The sequence below is a fragment of the Lytechinus variegatus genome, chromosome 13 (genome assembly GCF_018143015.1).
Source record: "Lytechinus variegatus isolate NC3 chromosome 13, Lvar_3.0, whole genome shotgun sequence".
Classification (NCBI taxonomy): Eukaryota; Metazoa; Echinodermata; class Echinoidea; order Temnopleuroida; family Toxopneustidae; genus Lytechinus; species Lytechinus variegatus.
The window spans coordinates 24,660,089-24,681,690 of record NC_054752.1 but is presented as its reverse complement, the minus strand read 5'-3'; the positions used below and the strand labels follow the sequence as shown (position 1 = coordinate 24,681,690).

The window sequence follows — 21,602 nt, the reverse complement described above, 5'->3', positions numbered from 1 at the left end:
CACGCACAATCCGGGACGTTTTTTTTTAATCATAATTAATATGTAGGTAGCTACGAGCAATTCAATAATTACAATCAACAATCGATTACAAATTAGACTTTCTGTTATCCATCACTTAATGAAGCCCCAAATATTCCCCTTTTATTTTAAATACTTTTTCGCAGTTTTGTAATTTTTTCAACTGGAAAAAAATAAAATAGAACTTAAAAAAAACTTTTTAAAGACTTTGTTAATATTTAAGCGTTCTTTCTAAATACCCCTTTTCAATGTTTATTTCCAGTTTCAGCTCCTAAATGAATAAATTGGAATAAAATTTAATTCGTGCATTTTAATTTTATCAAATTTCTCTTTTTCCCCCTTTTGATTTTGTTTTATTTCGTTTTCGATTAAATTATATTTGCCTTATAAGGATATATCTGTAAAATGCTTTAAAAAAGTCGTTCCAATGTATTAATATCTATTTAAAAAAGAAAAGCAGAATACTATTCTCGTAAACAAGATTAAAGCTCATTTATTTCGATCTTTATGATTTGTTGGCTGAATAGAAGATTTGTATAAAATTTTGTAACAATTGTTTAATCTGTAACGCGCGACCCTCATAAAATTTAATCAATTACAGTCATGTAGCTTGAATCAATGAATCAGACGGTGAGATTTGTATAAACGTTCGCTGAATAAACATCTTGTGATTTTCAATCACAAGATTTATATGCAAATTTCATTTAAGCTGTTTGACTGATGACCATGTCATTTTGCTCGAACAAAAATGAAGAACACACCGGAACCATTTTCGTTTCCATGAACAACTAAACATCGATCACTTAAGAATGCTAGCAGATATGTCGATAAACATAAAAGCTCTATTTCTCTCACAGACTGGACCACTGGCTACCATGGTAACCGGGATAAACAAAAACGAATTCTGTATTCTCCGATCGCATATGTTCAAACACCAACGCCATTCGTTCATCACGAATCCTTATTACAGCGAGATTATGTAAATATGACGATGTGGATTATTGATATTTTGTCAATATTTGAACTTACTAAAGATTAATTAAACCAACAATTTTTCTGGCACGCCTTTCTGCCTTCATGCAAAAACAGATCAATCGTTTCCAGGTTAAGATACTTCAAAGAGTGTTGTCGAGAATGTTTTTTTTTTTTTACCGGCCTTCCGACCCTAGAAGTATTCAGCAGCTGGGTAGGCCTGTACATTGCATTATGTTATATTTGAAATATTGGATAAATGCAAGAATTTAGGAAAATGGTAAAAACACATTCAAAAAATAGAATCTCGGGTGATCCGTATTTTGCCACAGTAACACAAACGGAACCACCTCTAAATCGACCTATGGTCATTTGGAAATAATAATAAAACTTTTGGTCAGTCTTGGGTCGGATTCACGGGGGGGGGGGGGGGGGGGACTGTACACTCTTGAAATGTTGGGCAACATACTGTCAACACAACAATTGGTTAATAACTTTATCCAAATCTGCATGGGTAGTTTGATCCCATTCTGTATAATCTTCACCCAATGCAAACATACAGAATATCTAATTTGGTAAATTATTGTGAGGAAAGTATGTTGCACAGTATTCGGTAAATGTTTTTCTCAGCCTTTTAAGAGTGAAGCATTATAATAATCAATAACTAGATTATGTCAAGCCAAATCAATCAACACTTTAACATTTCACATTTATTTTACTGCAAAGTATTATTTTTCCTAAGTGTTTTGTTGTAATGGTTCAAATACAGATTTTTTTTTTGTAGTTTCAAAGCTCGTATTTATTGTATTTACGTAAATGTATGCTATTAACAATGTTCTGTATATACACTCCTATATTGCGGAATCGATTGAGTTTAAATGATTTGAATTTCCCCATTTCTCAATGTTGATCTGATAGATGGACATGTAATGTTCCCACTGATGTCATAAACTATTCCACTCTCCGGACATACTTGTATTCCGTTCGAAAACAGTAGAATTTCGATGGTAGATTATACGGCAGAAGAATTTCCAGCGAGCTAGAATGAGCCTTTTGTGTCTGCAGCCTTGGAAAAGAAACATTAATCAACTCCATTAATGAGCTTTACAATTTACGATTGCGATATCGCATGAATGTAAAACTTGCATGTTTGCATTTCACCTTGTAGTAGGCCTTCACATGGATCAAACCTATGGAATAACAATTACTCCTAATCAATCAGGGGATCTACATGCACTTGGCATCTTAAATTCTCTTCCATCTAATATATCAACTTCAGTGTCCCCCCCACAACTATAAATAAAAACCGCTAAAGAGCTACCAGTGGAGTGCATATCTGTCTATATTATGAGAGTGTGTGGGGTGTGAGATGGTTGTTGTGTATGTGTGTGAGCTAGGGGTTAGTGTTGTAAGTACGATATATCATATCGTCCTTGTGTATGTCTAATATGTGCGTGGGTGCAAGAATATGGGTGGGTGTGTGTAGGGATGCGTGTGTTCGCTGTTGTTATAAAGTCATGAAGGTATGTGCGTGTGTGCGTACATGTGGGTAGGCGGGCGGGCGTGATGACTGTGTATTTTTATGTGAAATAGATGTTGTGTATGAGTTATGTATGGGGATACGTGAAAGATATGATAGTAAAGCGGTGTGTCAGTATGTTGTAAATAGTCCTGCTGCCCGGCCATTAATGCAGATGAAAAATACCACACACACACACCAAGGTCACGTGCTGGCGTAACGTCTACCTGGGTCTACATGTGATCAAATTCACTCATATCCGACATTACGAAGTCACAACCTGGATTATGATTCGATAGCGTCACTGAGAAATAAAAGATGAAGAGAGTGTAGGCCTACTGTAGATTTCGTTTGTTTGTATGTTTGTAGATAATGCTTATATATTTTAGAAGAAACGTCTGTATGTGCTAAAGGGGGAGGGGTGAGAAATTCCATGATCAATACGGCATTGATCGATGTGTTGGTTTACAGCCTCTAAGTATCTCCATGGTAATGCAAGTTATTACCAATGAGTACTTGAAATATGATTACAAATCTGTGCCCGTAAGCGGAGTAAAAAGCAAAAGCAAACAACGCATTAAGTGATCGGATCATCGTTAATGGTTTTTCAACTGATATTTGGTTATAATTAATAAAGGTTATGAAGATCAACAAATCTCACAATTGAGTGTTAGTAGAGAGCAGTACGATCTTGCTCAACCGATTCGCTGTCATAAAACTATAAACAGTGCCACAAAACTTTTTACAAATTAAGTGTGAGAATGCGTATGTGTGTGTGTGAGAGAGAGAGAGGGAGAGGGGGGGGGGGGGGCGAGGGGTAATGGTTGGGCGGTGGCCGGGGTGGGGTGGACGGCGAAACGACTACCTAGGGGTTATATTATGGTTTGTTTATCATCCGCATGGAAGATAAGGCCTATACATTTACAGAAAAAGAAGAGCAAGAAGAGCAAACTTTCGTTAGTATCTCCACCGCCCAACCATTACCCCTCGCCCTTCACACTCTGTGTCTCCCCTCTCCCTATCTCTCTCTCTCTCACACACACACACCAGCCATTCTTAAAAAAAGGGGGAGTGGGGTCTGCATGGTGGGCGAGCTAAACAAACAACTCAAATGAGATATTGTCACTAACCGCAAATACTACGCTGATTAGATGAAGGGGATTCGTGTATTATAATATTGATAATTGCAGTATAGAGCATGAAATGCATGTATAATACTTAATGAATTAAATCCAATTAGTATCTTCTTTGTTAGTTGTGATGAATAATCAGGCAGAAACAATATAACTTTTCATCATATGCCAATTGAGGAAGAATCCAAAACAAAACTATGCCATACAAAATCATCACATAAGACAAAAAGATCACTTATCGACACGATTGAATTGAATTAATAGCGCAATACGTATCATGGTGACCAGATATGTGCAATGAAATATATCCAAGTCTCCTTTATAATATGCTGGTTCTCAATTATGAAAATATGATAATGGCTTTATCTTTGAAACACAGACCTTCATTTATCTGAATTATATATTTTTCGGCTTTCAGGCGGTCTCGATAAAAATAATATATACAGTCAAGAACACGGCTATGTCACTGGCGGACCCAGCGGAGGGACAGCCGGCCCGTGCCCCCATTTTGAGAGGCACCGTTAAAATTTGTAGTATAAAATGCCGTTAGAACAGAAGTGTTTGAAATTGAAGACCTTTCTTTTTTGCTTGTCAATTTCCTCGGGAAAAAATCCTGGATCCTGGATGTTGTAATGAATATGAGAAATATCTTTGGGCTGTAAAGAGAATATTATTTTGCAATTAGTTAAAAAGAACTCATAGAAAAAAAATCGATTGTAGATATTGCAGTCAGTTGTCCCATTTTGTTCGCGGCAATGGTGGTGGTGGTGGTGGTGGTCTGGTGGTAGTGATGGAGATACAGATTCGGCATCGATAGTAGTGGAGGAGGTTATTTGTATGTTAGATAGCTTGTTTTAGTAGTCTTTAGATGCTGAAGAGCTTGTCTGGATTTTAGGTCCCTTTGGGGTGAACATGGATAAAAAGATGCACAGATCACCCCCAAAGGGATCAATCACTATAGTATTAGTCCGAGAGGAGTGAAGTTAATCGGTGATTATGATTCTCGATCTCCCAAGCGAAGACTGCTGGACAAGATTCAAAATCCGAGAAAGGGATTCGTTCCCCTTTTTCCGCCCCGGTCGGCGCCCATCAGGAGAATTCTCCCGACTCTTAGAGCAGAGCTGTATTGGCCATGTTGGCATGTGTGCCCCGGAAACAGCCGTTACCTTATTTATTCGGGAAAAATGTTGTACTCCCTTGACAGAAAAATATATAAGAGAATTCAATCATCCACAGATATGGCAATATCATACGACCCACTTTGGTAAATTTTAAATTCTCTTATTATTCAAGTGTTGCAGTTGCGTGTTTTGATCATAAAAGTAAAGATCGTCGGGATTAACCCATTTTCCACCTATTTTTCAGCGCCCGATAATCAATAATGCTTTTTTCTTGACATGACAGTGCACGATCATTAACATACTATGCCTGGCAGCCTTCTTTTCAGATGATCCCATTTTGTTTAATTACACTTTTTGGTAGCTTTCTGGTAGGTTAGGTATATCAGTAACCGTGACTTAATTCCCCTTCTGCCTGGATGCCTACATTACTTGTTATTTACCTGTATTATCATGTCTATGTCTGCATAAACCCCTAACAACGGCTTAGCGGCTAATGTTGTGCTTCTGCCTTATCATGTAATGATGACAATGATAATCTCTTCATTACCCGTTGCTTATCTCTGCTAATTACTCGTTCTCTTAACAATCAGTTACTATTATAGTTGATGCTCAGCTTGTTCACCGATGTAAACATGCTTGCATCTAGCAAAAGACGTCTTAAATCGTGTCAAACGGTCAAAGGATTTCCACTGCAACATAGTGAAATCAAATATTGTTTTAATTCTCAAGATCTCTCATTATTTTCCCGGCCCCACCACAAGGGCGCGGGAAGGTGCCTTTGCGACCGCCTATCCAGGGTTTTTTCCCATTCAAGTAAGAAAATACAAGAAAGAAAGAAATGAAAGAGAAGGATTGAAAAAAGGAGATGTCTTGGTAGTGTAACTATTATCATTACCCCCTAATTATTATTCAAATGAATGAAAACATCCGAGCAGCGCCCCTGAATTACTTAATTTCCAGACTATAGATCACAAGATTCGAGACTAGATCGATTCCCGACTCGTCACTAACGCCCTTCGTTTAGCAGCGTTGACTTTTGGGGATTTCCAAAATTTTCTATTTTTTTTAAGCCTTTGGAGATAAAAAAAATATGTGTATATTTCCTGATTAAGATAAATATAGTGATTTTTGTCCATTTTAGGGGATTTTTAAAAGGTTTGTATTAAAGGTATACTAACAGTATACGATCTACTGTAGATAGTTCATGTATCGAATGCATATAAGCGCATGTCTTACGCAATTCAACCGTTGACACAATGGTATATATTGTTGCCAATCAGTCTACATTGCATCAAAAGCTTTGAAAAAGAGATCGGGGTGAACAAACGAGCACATACATGAATTAGTTTTGGGGAAATAAATAACCATGATAATAGTCATCAGTTTGCAGAACGTATTGTGATTTTTTAAAATGGGGATTTGGGGTCCTATTTGGGGTTTTTTAAATGCGCTTCGTGTAATTTCTTCACCTTTGGACCTGACAACACTGTCGTTGATCTAAATTTGCCATCTTTGACCCAGGTGTGGTATCCGGCAGTAGATATTAATTGCTTCAAAAAAATGCTGCAAAAAAGCAGCAAACTGACAACTATATGCTCAAGCCGGGAAAACAGTTATGCAGCGCTTAGAAACATTTGTATTATGAACTTTATGTACCCGTTGCATATCATTTTCTTTATGTACATATAAGAAAAAATCATCGTGGATATCATCAGGTTCATGAATTCTGGTTTCATAGACTAAACAACATCAATATTTATCGGTGATGCCTCGCTCGTTTGTCTTCGGCCAGCCATTGCAACTATGAAAAATCAATAAGGAAATGAGCAATATAAATTTCACTAATAATTGTGTCCAGTTCGAAGGGGGGGGGGGGCGGGCAACACGGGAATATAATGTCCTTGGTAACATTATTACGAAAGAAGTGCTTCCGTGGAATATTTTATGCATGAAAACAATCGACACGGTAACATTTCTAAAGTTGATATTAAGAAAAGGAATTAGATTCCCGTTTCCTCCTTTAACATGACCATTAAACGAATATCATTTTGCATGAATATACCAAATGAATAAGTGCATTGAAAATCATTTCAGACCCAATAACTCTTCTTGAATACTTATCATAATGCGAACATAATCTCAGTGATAATAATTTATACAATGTAATGAGTTATCTAACTGCCCAAACGACGTTCCAGATGAAACAATCTTTTGGATAATGTAAAAGATTATACTTATCGTTTCATCAAAGTATAACAGGGATGGGGCAATAACAAACGAAGATGTTCATTTTGTTTCAACAGTTTAAATTTTGAACGAACCAATTTATGTTACGATAAACAATAAATAAATCATGTATTGACGCCATATCAAAAATAACTATCATGACTATAATGGTACAATATTCACAAAATACAGTTAAACCTGTCTTAGGTGGCCCATGTCTGTAGTTGAAACCTGTCTTTAGTGGTAACCAAAATTGTTTCCAATTAGAAAGGAATCACGTGTGGTAGAACCTGTCCATAAAGGTGACCATAATATCTTTGTTGTTTCCCAATTTGAGTGGCCTTTATAGACGGATTTAATGCTGTATACTTACGAAGTATTCTGCATCACCCTCCATTTCAAGCAATATTTTAGATGAAATCCTCCGTTCAGTATTAAAGACCGAGCTTTCACTATCTGGTTCCGAATCTCGTGAATAGCTGAAGATGTAGTCTGTCTGGGCCACGATGCCCACGCGCCGTTTGACGTTTGACTACTTCAGCAGCCGAGCACATTAATTATTCTCTAAAACATCAATTATTCTGTCTCGTTCTTCAGTCATGACAGCGAATATGATCAAAAATTCCTATTCCATCGCAGCCTTTGTTCTACCCCTACATGTGAGCATCAATGATTTTTTTATTGGTTAGCAACGTTCATTGTTGAAAGGGGCGTGGCTAGTGATTCGTTGCTTGGTTATATTCTGCGATAGACCCGGTAAATATTGAATGTTGATATCGATATTGGTTTTATTCTGAGCCATCATGCCCACGAACTTGATATTGTTGAAGTGGGTCAAAAATGGATTAACCAATTTGGGAAATTCTTAACTCAATCACAATTCGTTGAATTTACATTAGATGTTTGATGCTGAATTAAGGAAAACACGTATGTGGTCATTCAGCAGAGTACATGAATATGCTTGGGAATGGGCTTTGTGAATATGATTGCTGCCACTGGCATAAGGCTTGGGGTAGTTGCCACCCTGAAAGTTCCACAAACTAGAAAAAAAGGAAATCAAACAGAATGTTGTAAAACATTATACTCTTTTGGAAATCAATTAAGATTCTTATTTCAAAAAGGTCAAAGTGGTTGTCATGTTCTTACCCTAGTTGATCACCATTTTTTTGTAGTTGCTTTATGTTTTTTTTTTGTGGAACATCTCACTTAATTTTCTAAATATCGGTGATCTACTTCATGTTCTACCCCATAATTTGACAAAAAATTGCGCATTAGTGCGCGTCCTCAGTCTCAGCATGATTTGGCCATGGGTGATGCCCATATACCGGTTTACCTCACGCGGCTGGGAATTTAAGTGCGACTCTAAATCACACTTAAAAACTTTGTGAAACACCCCTTATAATTCGACTTAAAGTTCTACGTCGAAGGAACGAAATGAACGATGAAACAAGTAGTAAGACGAGCAAACGGGTGCCATCGCCATGCTTATGGTGATCAATTCTTACACACCGACCAGTTGGATTAGTATTTGATAGTTTTATTTTACTGAACAAGATATTGTGACTTTTACTTGATCAGTGCAGAAGTTCAAGCACTGCATGGCGTCATAAACTTTGTTTTCATTTCGTGGTGCACTTTTGTGTACCTCTATTTTTATCCCCTCCCCCTTTCTCTCTCTCTCTCATACTCCTCACTCAATCCCCGTCTCCCATCACCTTTCAAAAACCGCTCATTATCCAGAAAAGTGTTGCTTTTCATTCATTACGCATTATCTTACTTACAATCGGGACATGTCGCAGGAGCATAAACAATTAAAATCTTTCATTCGAGGCGTACAAAATAATTACGACTACTTTCAGCACAATCATGTTTAATTATTTAACTTTATTCGTGCTGGTAACATAATTCATAATAAACACTGTAAATTTAATGCTTTGGTATGTTTAATGAACCGTTATTTGATTACTTAACTATACATTGAACGAGATACAGATATATGACACATCAATAGCAGTATAATTGATAAAAGCTATTAAACTAATTGTTCAAAGTGTAATTTAATTCTTCAAAATTATCTTAGTAACTCTTTTTTCCATATCCATAATTTTCTGAAGCACTTACATAATGTGATATACGCTACATTACTAATATTATTATTATTGTTGTTGTTGCTATTATTATTATATGTTACATAATCATACCGCATAATGCGGAATCAAAATCATTTGGGAAAGAAAATTGACGCTGAATTCAATTTGAAAAACATGGCTTTGACGTTTGAGGTGGCAGTGGCAGAAATACAGTGCACCCTGTCTTATTCTTATTATTTGAAAAAGCTATCAAAATAAAATAACTTTAAAGGATAGACGTACCGAATTAATCCTGATAAGTGTATTCTTGTTTCCCTAAATACGTGGCCCTGAGAACGATTTTCTATTTTTTTTAACCAGGGGTGCTGATGTAAATTTTACAAAAAAAACAAAAAAACCCAGCACTCCCCGCTTCCCAGGGCCGTGCCTACATACATAAAACAAATGGGTTTGAAATTGGGTGGCACTCCGTCCATGTATTCTGGCGAATTTAGTGTTTTAATCCGAGAGGCGCAATGTAGCAGGCAAACACAGATAGGTCGAAACTTTCTTTTAATTGCAGTTTGGCTTAAGAAGATACCTTAAGGGGAATATAATGAACGATTCAAGCTAAAATAAACGTACTTCAATTGAGAGTAATGATAATTTTTTTCAAAAATGATGAAAGTTAATTAACCACATCTGCTAATTATAGCAAACATTCGGTCGAAGTCTACACTTCATTAAAATAATTGAATAATAAACTCAAGATATTAAAAAAAATCATAATAGAGATGAAAACATTTACAAGCTCCATCGCGAAAGAGACCTCAAGATTTCGTCACTTTTGCAAATGAAATTGAAAGAAATGGACACATAGTATTTAGATCATGTTTAGATCAACAGATATTTGGCTTCTGAGACCATGTCGTGGTATGCGCTTTTTTCACCATCCAGAGCCTGAAGTGAACATGCGTTTATGAGACGTGCAAATCAAACATTTCAATTCAGTACAAACATTTCAATATTACTACTAAAACGCAATAAAGATGTGATGAGATTCGGGTCTGCTTGATTGAGATCAGGATAGCTCAATTTTATCAACACTTATTCGGCTGACTTGTTACATATTTCCTTGACTTTGACTGGCTGATCAAGGAGCACAGTTCCTACAGTAACTGTCAGATGAAAACTAATTTGTCGGATAAAACTTCAAATAGGTCTTTCTAAAAACGTCCCTAAGAAGTTCTAGTTATGTGGTTCAGTTTTTCTCAGTGACAGCCCCCCCCCCCCTCCCCCTCTCCCCAGTTCATAGAAACTGGCCATGTCATTTCATGACGTCATGGTATGACGCGTCAAATCAGACGCAGACTAGCGTTCAGACCTGGGAGGGATGTAAGCTACATGTACCTGGTTGTGCAGTGGAGACTGTGCAGTCGCGTCACATGATCTGATGCATGTTCCAAAGCGGAATGGTAACATCTTAAGGAGAACATTTCGATATGACTTATTCATGATCCAATAGACGCAAGCATTCCACCAACTGTTAGAGGTAATAGCATATCTCACGATTAACGATAGTGCAATCGGGACGTTTATCCTTGGTATCGGACTTAAAATGTTGATGATGGTACTCGGTAGCCATGCAAGGTAGAACACACAAGTGACCGCGAGAACTGTCTTCAGTCCCTTCATTCCCGCTGAGGTCGGTAGCGGTAGGGCGACGTTACCAGAGTTTACCGCGGCTTCAATCGCAGCGATCTGAAGTGCGTGACGACGCGCGATAGAAACCAGACGAACGTTCACGAAAGTAGTGATCACGACTGCCGTGAAAGGTATGATGTTATAGACGACGTGACTTGGTGTGATGCTACCAGATATGCAGAAAGTTGCGAAAGGCGGGCATATTCCCCTCAAGATACTCTGAAGATAGGATACGGCTGAGAGAATGAGCGGGAAAATGACTACCGCGGTAAGGGCGACGATCATGCGCTTGCGCGAAGCAAGCACGAAATATTGAAGTGGTTGCGTTACCGCGATGTACCGGTCAACGGACGCGAGCGTCAAAATCAACATGGACTGCCATACAAACGCAGTGCACAGGATAAGGATGGTGTAATAGACGCTTTGTGGAATGGGCACGAGGACGAATAATACCCCGGATGTTGAACATATCAGTCCGGTGAAAAGATCGACGACAGCGAGGCACATCAGACAAAGTTTGGTGTTTTCACCAAAACAGTTTGAAACTTGAGGAACGGTCACAAGATTGGCGCAATTTAGTAAAATGGCGAGTAATGCGCTGATGGGATATGCGATAAGATGGAAGTTGACTTGCCACATTGGTTGGCTGCTGCTGGCAATGTCAACAGTTGTGTTTGAAATATTTACGTATCCTGTAGTCAAATTCTCCATGATGAATGATGTACAACTAAGAGAGCATTTGACAAGAAACAATATTTATATGATGCTGCTTGCTTGAATCGCCCGTTATGACACACTTTCTGGGATTTAGACCCTTAATAGAATGAGCAGAAACAATTAAAGTGCCTGAAAGTGATATAAAACTCATCGGGTGAGAAAATAAAAAGATCAAACTTTGGCCGCCGCGCGCAAACAAAGAAACATCTTCAAGAGTCATTAAAAGACTTGAAGATTAATCACAACGGAACTATTGTACCTTTTGCTATGATATTTTAGCTTTTTTCGAAAGATAATTAGAAACCGCTATCATGTAGGCGTTTATCCCTAGGCCATCGGTACTTATCCATAAATACATTTATCTGAAAGTCTGGAAATAAGATAATTGAATTTTCAATACCTCTTTAAATAATGATTGAAGTCGCAGTTCTATGATTAGGCGCTAACGCGGCACTTGCTTTGAAAATATTGATCTTGAAAGTGATCGCCTCTCTTTGCCTATAATATCTAAGGAGTTTTCACACAGCAATGTACGGAGCCGTATGACAAAGAACAAATACGAACTCTTTTTCAAAAAAAAGGTGAACAGCAGTTTCGTCCTAGAGTTGACAAAAAATAGTAAATAAATATGTCGGTTGTCCATAATCAAGGACCAAACTGCTCTTTTGATTCATCTATATTTTCGTTCTCAAAAATTCTTGAAAGGATAATTCATAAAAGGACAGTCGGTTTATAGAGAAACATAATACAACTCATGCTATTTTGACATTAATAAATAAAACATCTACTTCTTTTGACAATTCTGATCATACCGTAGGGTTGTTCATCGAGTTCTCAAAAGCATTTCATACAATAGATCATCAAATACTTTTTTATAAGCTATGAAAAATTACGGTATCAGAGGGAATCTTTACAATGGTTATCTTACTAATAGAATGCAGTTTGTTACCGTAAATTAATCAGAATTTTTAACAAGGCCAGTTGCCTTTGGAATTCTACAAGGTAGTATTCTTGGCCCTCTGCTATTTGTACTTTATGTTAATGATATGAAGAAAATCATCTTATGTTCTCTCAGTTATTCTCTTTGCTGATGATTCCATCATTTAACACACACATGGATTATGATCCATGTTCACTTGTGAGCACTATGAATGTAAAATTTAAAAAGTAACAAATTGGATTAAAGCCAACAAACTGTCAATGAATCTGCAAAAAAGTAACATGCTTTTTAGTCATTCAATGGAACATCTGAACCGACTTAAAGTACTCATCAAAACATTTCTTCTGAATTCTTACTGACTTAATAAAACATCCACGATAGTGTTGATTATTCTAAAGTATAATTGTGTACATAGTGTCGTGTTATAGTGTTTATATCTATATCAATTTATAGATTATTTTGATATATTCCAATCATATATTACTCTTCTATATAATTTCGATAGGGGGTCTACATCTTACCAGCTTTGCTTTTCAGTAGGCCCCTCCACTTTTTTTTCATTTTATTGGTACGTTTCAAAACTACATATGTTATGCAGATAATGTATATTTTTACTGTAAATGAATTATTATGAAATATTCTCTAAAAATTTGTGGAATGTGAATATATGAATAAATGAAGACTTCGTTGTTGTTTGTTTTGTCATGACGGACATTCGACAATACAATTACTCTGTTCTTAAAGGGGAAGTTCACCCTGAAGAAAACTTTGTTTTACAAATAGCAGAAAAAATAGTAAAAAATATCGGTGAAGGTTTGAGGAAAATCCGTTAAAGAGTAAGAAAGTTATAAGAGTTCAAAGTTTTGGATTTGTGACGTCATAAACGAGCAGCTGCCTCATGCGTTATGTAATATAAAATGCATGAATTTCAAATTTTGTATGGTTCCTGATGACTTAATTTTGTTTTCTATTCATGATCGGGTGTGAAATATTTGTCTATTGATATACAAAAGGTACAGTGAAAACCATTTTCAATTTTCTGAGAAAATGACATTTCATTGATTTTTTACCATTCGCTATGTAGGAATGCTGCTCGCATATGACGTCACAAATCAAATAATTGAAATTCTAATAACTTTTTTATTATTTGATGAATTTTTCTCAAACCTTCGGCAATATTTTTCATAATTTTTTCTGCTATTTTTACAATAAACTTTTTGTCAGGGTGAACTTCCCCTTTAAATCTGTACTTGTACCTCGCCCCTCCCCCTCTTTCATAAAACAATATTTTACTGTAATATGTTCTACCTTTGTACCACTTTTTTTTCCTTTTATACTCTCTCCCCCCTTTTTTGGTATCGTTTTTCAAATCACTCAAAAATAATATCAAGTGGAGCTACCACCCCCCCCCCTTCATTATTGGTACTGCCTCTAACTTAAAGGTCTAGTCCACCCTACAAAAGTGTGGGTTTGAATCAATACAGAAAAATTAAACAACCATAACAATGAAATTTTTCTCGAAACTGGAGATAAAATAATAAGGATGTGAGGACATCTTAAAGTTTCGCTTATTTCTCACAAAATAGTTGTATGCACAACTCAGTGATATAAAAATGAGTCGATAATGCCCCTTACTGTTTTTGCCTAAAATTGCTTTATTACAGATTTGACAATAATGGCAAACTTGACTAAACCCCAAACCCCAAGGGAGGAATAAAACTTTATTTCACATGAAAATGAGGAGAAAATTGTAAATATTTCATATTTCATATAATGAACTACAAAAGAAATAAGTAGTGAGTGATGTCATCAGTCCCCTCGTTTGCATATCGACCAGGATGTGCATATAGCTGTTTTGTGATATTAAGTGAAAGTTTAAGATGTCATAACTTTCTTATTTTACATCCAATTTTGATGAATTTTCAGCATTATGCTAGTTAGATTTCTTCTCTTTTTACTCGATTTTACTTTTTGTTGGGGTGGACTTGTCCTTTTAAAATACATTACAAAAATGAGGGAGAAATTTTTTTTTTCTTAATACTTTGTTTATTACACAATATCTAGACAACAAAATATTGCCTTCATAAAATTCACATTTTCATTTATATTTTCTCAAAGTCCATTGGTTTCACAAAGTGATTAAGCAACAACAATTATACTCTGAAGAGGAAATAAATACTTAACTTAACATTCTTATATTTTCAAAGTCTATTACAGTAATATTGATTCCACAAATTTTAGTTGTGTAGATAATGTACATACATTAGCATTATCATGATTAAATTAGCCCATTCAAGGATGTGATAAATTCTTCAAGTCGCATTACACAAATTTCAAGATGACTTTTTTTTATGAAAGTATATGTCAATAATATAAAGATTTTTTTCTTTCATTTTCATTTCACATTTACATCAAAGTATGAAATAAAAGTTGATTGTATTAAGTCTTCTTGAATGCTAAATATTGATGGATCTACACACTATTTCCGTTCAACTTTTCACACAAAGACAGCTGACATTACAGATCAGAAACAGTGAATACATGTAGCCACTATAGAGCTGCTGATACATGCTCTGCGATAAATTCCTGCCAGGTCACCTGGCATGTGTGCAGCACAATATGGATAAATTTCTTGCTGAATGAAATCAGTGATAGGAGCAGGCTTTGAACCAACGACCTTCAGAGGCAGGAGTCGGAACCACCATGCCTGATGCCAAAAACTACATTGTACAAGTATTTGTTAATGATCTTTGGAAATCAAAAACAATTCTTAAAGTTTTGCTCATGTCGTGCAAACAAGAGAGTAGACAGTAAACATTCATGATGAAAGAATCAAATCAAACACATTGAAAATTATAATAATTGTAACCAATTTCATTATTACACAATATATTTGACTTCCACATTGCAAAAAAAATTGAGTCACATTTCAATTTCAAGGTGATAGAATAAATGAAAGAACAATCAGTACCGAGTATAGTACATCAATTACTATGTAGAAGACCACACTTTACCAAAACAGTCATAATATGAAATGGATGTCATTTATGGTGAAAATGAGATAAGAATTTGAAAGAGTGAAGGTTTTTTCACAAAAATAGTGTGAAACTTTGTAGGCATATGTGGCATTGTAATAGCAGTATGATAAACTTTAATACAGACAACCGTCATAAACACAAACCCCGGGGGGGCCACTTCCATTCACGAGTGGATACCATGCGCGACCATGGGGTCTCGAAAAGCACCCTAAACACGTAATTTCCATATTCTGAAAATGCACCCCTTAACAAGTATTGGCTTGTGAAAACCTACCCTTAACAAGTATTGGAAACAAAACGATACTATTGAAAAATAATCCCTGAAATGAACCCCTAAACAAGTACAGGAATGTTTTGTTACGGTCCTTCGACGGGTCGTCGGCTTTACCTTATTTGGTTTAGTACGACCCCACCTTCTACACCTCGCGCAAATCGGACTCTAAACACGAAGTGTTGGGACAAAAAGGCAAAAAGGACATCCTTTATAAAACATTTTAATTTTGTTTTATCATCCCCGCAAATTAGACCCTAAACACGTAATTTTCCTAACGAAATAGATACCCTTTTTTCATTATTTTTGCGTTTTTGACACCCTTATCACGTTACGTACGTAACGTGCCCTATCGTGAAAAGGACATCCTTTTTACGTGTTTTTTTGGTCGCGCATGGTATCCACTCGTCAGTGTAAGTGGCCCCCCTGGGACACAAACGTTATGTCATTATGAAGTGCATATGGTCCTTATGGTTATTACCAGTGATGAATTTGCAATGTGCAAGTTTCACCTAGCTTTGCAATCAATAACAAATTCGCTATTAACCAATCAAACTTGACTATTTCAGTAGCTTATAACAGTGATTGAAACCTGCCATTGATAACAAGCTACATGAAACAAGACCTGGGTCCCATAACACAAAGGTTAGCAATTGATCGTACGCTTGATTTTCACGATTGATTGTACACTGTAGCAGGGTTGGCATATTTCCCGCTTCGGAGGCTTATTTCCCGGACGCCGGGAAATAAGCGGTATTTACCGGTATTTACCGCTTTTTTCCGGTATTTACCACTTTTCACCGGGAAATACTGGGAAATATAATTTTCCACTCAGTTTTCTATAGGGATTGTCAAATTTTGAATATAAAAAGAAAGGTGGCCAGTATGGTTGCTCTGGTGTGTACCATTTGTGTGAGTGTGTGTGTTTGTTTGTGTGTGTGTTTATGTTTGTGTTTGGGTGTTATCTATGTCTGTTATCATGAAATGCTGGAAAAAATAAAATACTAAAAAGATCCCAAATATACATCTAATTTAGATTCTTTAATTTCTCTGTCATCCTCATTGATGTCACTACATTGTATCTCTGCTATATCTTTCTTCATCATACCATCTCCTTGGTCATACATGTACATGTATATCGAGGATATCCTTGTCTCAATGTGCACCAGACGTTCTTTTGAAATTTTGTTGATCTCACTGTGACTGATTAAAAAGAGAAGAAGCTATTGTAAAGGGAAACAATGGAGCATGCTCCAAGATTGATTTGTTTACAATAGCTTTCAATCAATATGAATATGACAAACTGTACAAGTTATTTATTTTACATTTCCCATGAAACATGCAGTAGCTAAAAGTATGCCAATTATGTTGTTATTGAATTCATTTTATATTTCTTAACCCTAATTCCTTAGGGGGGGGCATAATGCCCCCCCTCGACAATTTTCGCTGTATATCTGCTGCGCAAAATTTTTTGACCTCGCTGCTCACTGACTTTTTACTTTCAAGTCTCACGCATATTTTGATACCAAATTTGTGACGCCCGGGTACACGGTGACGACATTACGCAAAATTATGTAAGTGCATGTCAGACCCAAAATTGCTCATAAACGTGATTTCATGTACAAATCCAATGCAAATTGTGTATTTAGCCAAAATTCATAAATGTATCATTATTTCTTTTTTTACTGATTAAACTTAATTAACTTTGCTTGTTTATGATCAGAATTAAGTCTGGAACGATTTCCATTGAAAAAACAGTAAAAAACAAAGAAATACAAGAGAAATTTAAAAAACAATAAAATACATAAGAAATCGGTCTTGGTACCAGAATTTTCTTCATTCACAATTGTTAGGAATGCTATAAAGAATATTTTCAGCAAAAAATTGCATTCTAGACTAGTTTAGTAAATCAGAGCAAAAAGTATGATTTCATGAATAAATTAAAATAAGAATACATGTATATGAATTCAGTGAAATTTACCAATGCAACTGCGTAGATTACGTCATTCTCTACCATCATGCAAATTTTTGTGATGGCACAATTCGCGGCTGAGATCTTATCCCCCCCCCCCCCCCCCCCGGAATGACAAGAATCAAAATACCCTGGGAGATTTAGGGTTAAAGGAAAAAGTTAAACCCCGGGAGAAATATGTTTTAATATGATTATTCAATTTCCAGGAACATAATTTGAGTTTGTGTACGTATGTGTGGACTTAGATCCTATGTGTGTTTGGGTACATGTATGTACATGTATGCAGTATGGATTTTATCTGTTTGTGTGTTTCTACTATGAGTTTTGTGATTCTAATTATTTCAGAACACTTATTTTCACTTGTTGAGGTTAAAAACAACTAAAATTATTGAAAAAAATAATTATAAATCATATTTCCCGTTTTTTACATATTTACCGGACGCCCATCTTATTTACCGGACGGTATTTACCGGTATTTACCACCGGTATTTACCGCCCAACCCTGCACTGTAGTCAATGGAATCAACCGTAGAAAAATGTTCTACGATCATTGCTGAGCTTTGTGTTACGGGCCCCTGAATACACTTTACCAGTTAAGACAGAAAAGAGAAGTATAATCACCATAGTAAATCATAACAAAATACAACATATTGTCATGTCTAGCATAGGCATCTAGGTAACGTGAAATATTAAGTATATAAAGCAACGAGAAGACGATACATGTAGAAGAAGGCAGTCTTTATAGACAGGGTCCTTCAAAAACAAAGCTCTCATGAGATACTGTATTCAAAGAAACATAATCTTTCCAGCAGTGGTTTTCATAAGTTATAGATAACATAAGTGGCCAATACCTCCACCCCCCCTCCCCCCCCCCCGGAAGAAAGAGTAATTACATTGCAATACATAATAACTTTCAATGGAGGGGGGAGTAGGTTGAAGTATCAAATTTGTATAATAAAGGGGGCTGGGCAAGGAAACAAATTCTATTCCATCATGCCTTTGTCTGAATTTACTTTTTGCAGGAAAGGGTGGGATAGGAATGACTTATTTCACACAATATCCTAAATGCTTTCTCCCCATTTTGCTCAATTCTCAGCTAAATAATTCAAAATATCTGTCCAGTGGTGAATGATTACTGATACAAAATTTAGACAATTTCATGATGGGATGAGAAGAGATGCTTTCCTGGGGTTTTATATACATATCCTGAGAGAAATATGGACAATAGTATTTACATGACCATCAATATTATCCAGTTCTTTTGATTTGACGAGTTTGGGCTAGGGGACTCTGCACTGCCTTTTAATAAAACCTTGCAATTAATGAAATAATTGAGCTGTGAAATACAGACACTAGCTAATTCACAAGGTCTATATACCTTCATCGTTTGGAATACAACATATTTTTTCAATTTGGCATTTCAACAAATATATTAACAATACTCATAAAATTAGTTTCTATAAATTACGTTTCTTCTCATTTCTCAATTGATAATGCACAAACATCAAGGTGAAATTACTGCATGTTAAATTTTTAACAAGCATGACAGAAAAAAATGTACGATTGTAGTATACCAAACTTTGTAACCATAACTATATGAAATTTTAAAAAGTAATGCAACAGTTAATTCAGATGAATAGACATTGAAAGACACATTAATGGATAAGTAATATATCACCACAAAATGGTTACAAGAATTAAACAAAGAGTAATCTTTTGTAATTAATGAATGACTTCAAAAGCATGATTAGACTATAATTTCAGCACACACAGAGACATCAATCAAATAAGTTGGAAAACATATATTAATACAAAAAGTATGATTGTAATAATGATGTGTCCTTAGTGATTGGAATGTGAAGAAAAGGAGTGAGAATGAATCAAAAGGCAACAGCTTTGGCAAAGGAAGAAATGATTGCCGAAAGAATGATTGGAAATACATGTAGTTTACTTTTAATACAGGAAAATTTGAGATGGGTGTTAAACACGCAAAAGATAAGAACAGCTAATCTACTATATACAAAAATAATAAACATCATTGATGAGATTAGTAAGTCTCACCTGATTTCGCGATCAATAAAATATGCAATATAATCTTTTGACCCCTAAATGACCTTTGACCTTATCATCCTTACATGTGGATATACAGAAGGATCATTTGTACCAAGTGTAAACACAATTAATGCAGAAATAAAGAAATGAGAGCAAGGTGAACAAAACCTTCAAAAAAAGGATGGACAAGACCTCATAACATTTGACCTTTGACCCCTAGATGATGTTTGACCCCATCATCCTCAACAATACACATGCGGTATTACCTAAGGATCATATATACCGAGTATGAACATAATTCATGCAGAAATAAAGAAAGTTGAACAAAAAACTTTTTAACATTTTGGAACAGACTAAGTACTAAACTAACAGAACAACAGACTACCAGACCAACACCTTTTGACCCCTAGATGACCTTTGACCCCATATTCCTCATGGGCACACATGCGGTATTACCCAAGGATCATATGTACCAAGTATGAACATAATTGATGAAGAAATAAAGAAATGAGAACAAGTTGAACAAATTTTTAAAAACATTTTGGAACATACTAACAGACCAACACATTTTGACCCCTAGACAACCTTTGACCCCATCATTCTCAACAACACACATGTGGTATTACCCAAGGATCAAATGTACCGAGTATGAACATAATTGATGCAGAAATAAAGAAATGAGAGTAAGTTGAACAAAAGGTTTTTTGATATTTGGAACAGACTAGTGGACAAACAGACCAACAGGAAAAATGATTACTAGGTCTCTGCCGAACTTCCTTCAGGCAAGAAGAAAAATTACATGCACAAGGTGGGTACCCTTGGAACAGTTTTTGGACAGTTTCAAGTGTAACAAGTGTGTTAATTATTCTACGGCTGAACAAAATTAAGTGTTATATTGTGTTGTGGATCCTTGTTCTTGGATAAAACATTCTTATCTCACAACAACGACCAGTCAAAAGAACTGAACATTACTACCGGTCACTGGCCAATTTTCCTGTTGATTATATTAAGTGTCAAGTGATAGATTTTGGCCAATCTTTTGATAAGGATCCACATGCCCATTTCATGATATGAAACCATGAGAGCAGTTATGTATAAACACTTTCATCAATAAAAACGTTTATCTAGACATAATTTGCATGAAAATATTTAGAGGAAAATGTCAACTTTTTTTATCTGGGCCCCCTCATGGGTAAAATCCTTTGTGAAAATTAACTATTGTTTTAGTGACTTCATTTTCCAAATAGCTGCCCCCACCCCCAAAAATAAAGAAGAATAATAAATAATAATAAATAAATAAATTATAATAATAAATGAAAAAACAAATAAAACAATCTACATATATATTCTAATCAAATTTCATGCAAACAAAATATTTGAATAATCCTTTTCTGCTTTAAAGGGGGAGTTCACACTGAAGAAAACTTTGTTGTAAAAATAGCAGAAAAAATAGTGAAAAAATATTGGTGTAGTTTTGAGAAAAATCCGTTTAAGAGTGTTATTAGAGTTCAAAGTTTTGGATTTGTGATGTCACAAACAAGCAGCTGCCCCATGTGTTACGTAATATAAATGCATGAATTTCAAATTTTGTATGGTTCCTGATGACTTAATTTTGTTTTCTATTCATGATCGGGTGTGAAATGATTTGTCTACTGATATACAAAAGGTACAGTGAAAACCATTTTTAATTTTCTGAGAAAACGACATTTCATATGACGTCACAAATCAAATAATTGAAATTCTAATAACTTTTTAATTATTTGACCAATTTTTCTCAAACCTTTAGCAATAGTTTTTATTATATTTTTTCGCTATTTTTACAATATACTTTTTGTCAGGGTGAACTTCCC

General features: G+C 35.6%; 1 protein-coding gene across 1 annotated transcript; it reads right to left on the bottom strand.

The window, feature by feature from the left end:
* Window positions 1–10,429: 10,429 nt before the first annotated feature.
* On the bottom strand, window positions 10,430–11,473 carry LOC121425976 (G-protein coupled receptor 52-like). Its single transcript, XM_041622106.1, has one exon. The coding sequence runs from the start codon at window positions 11,471–11,473 to the stop codon at window positions 10,430–10,432; it is 1,044 nt and encodes a 347-aa protein (XP_041478040.1).
* Between the last annotated feature and the right edge of the window lie 10,129 nt (window positions 11,474–21,602).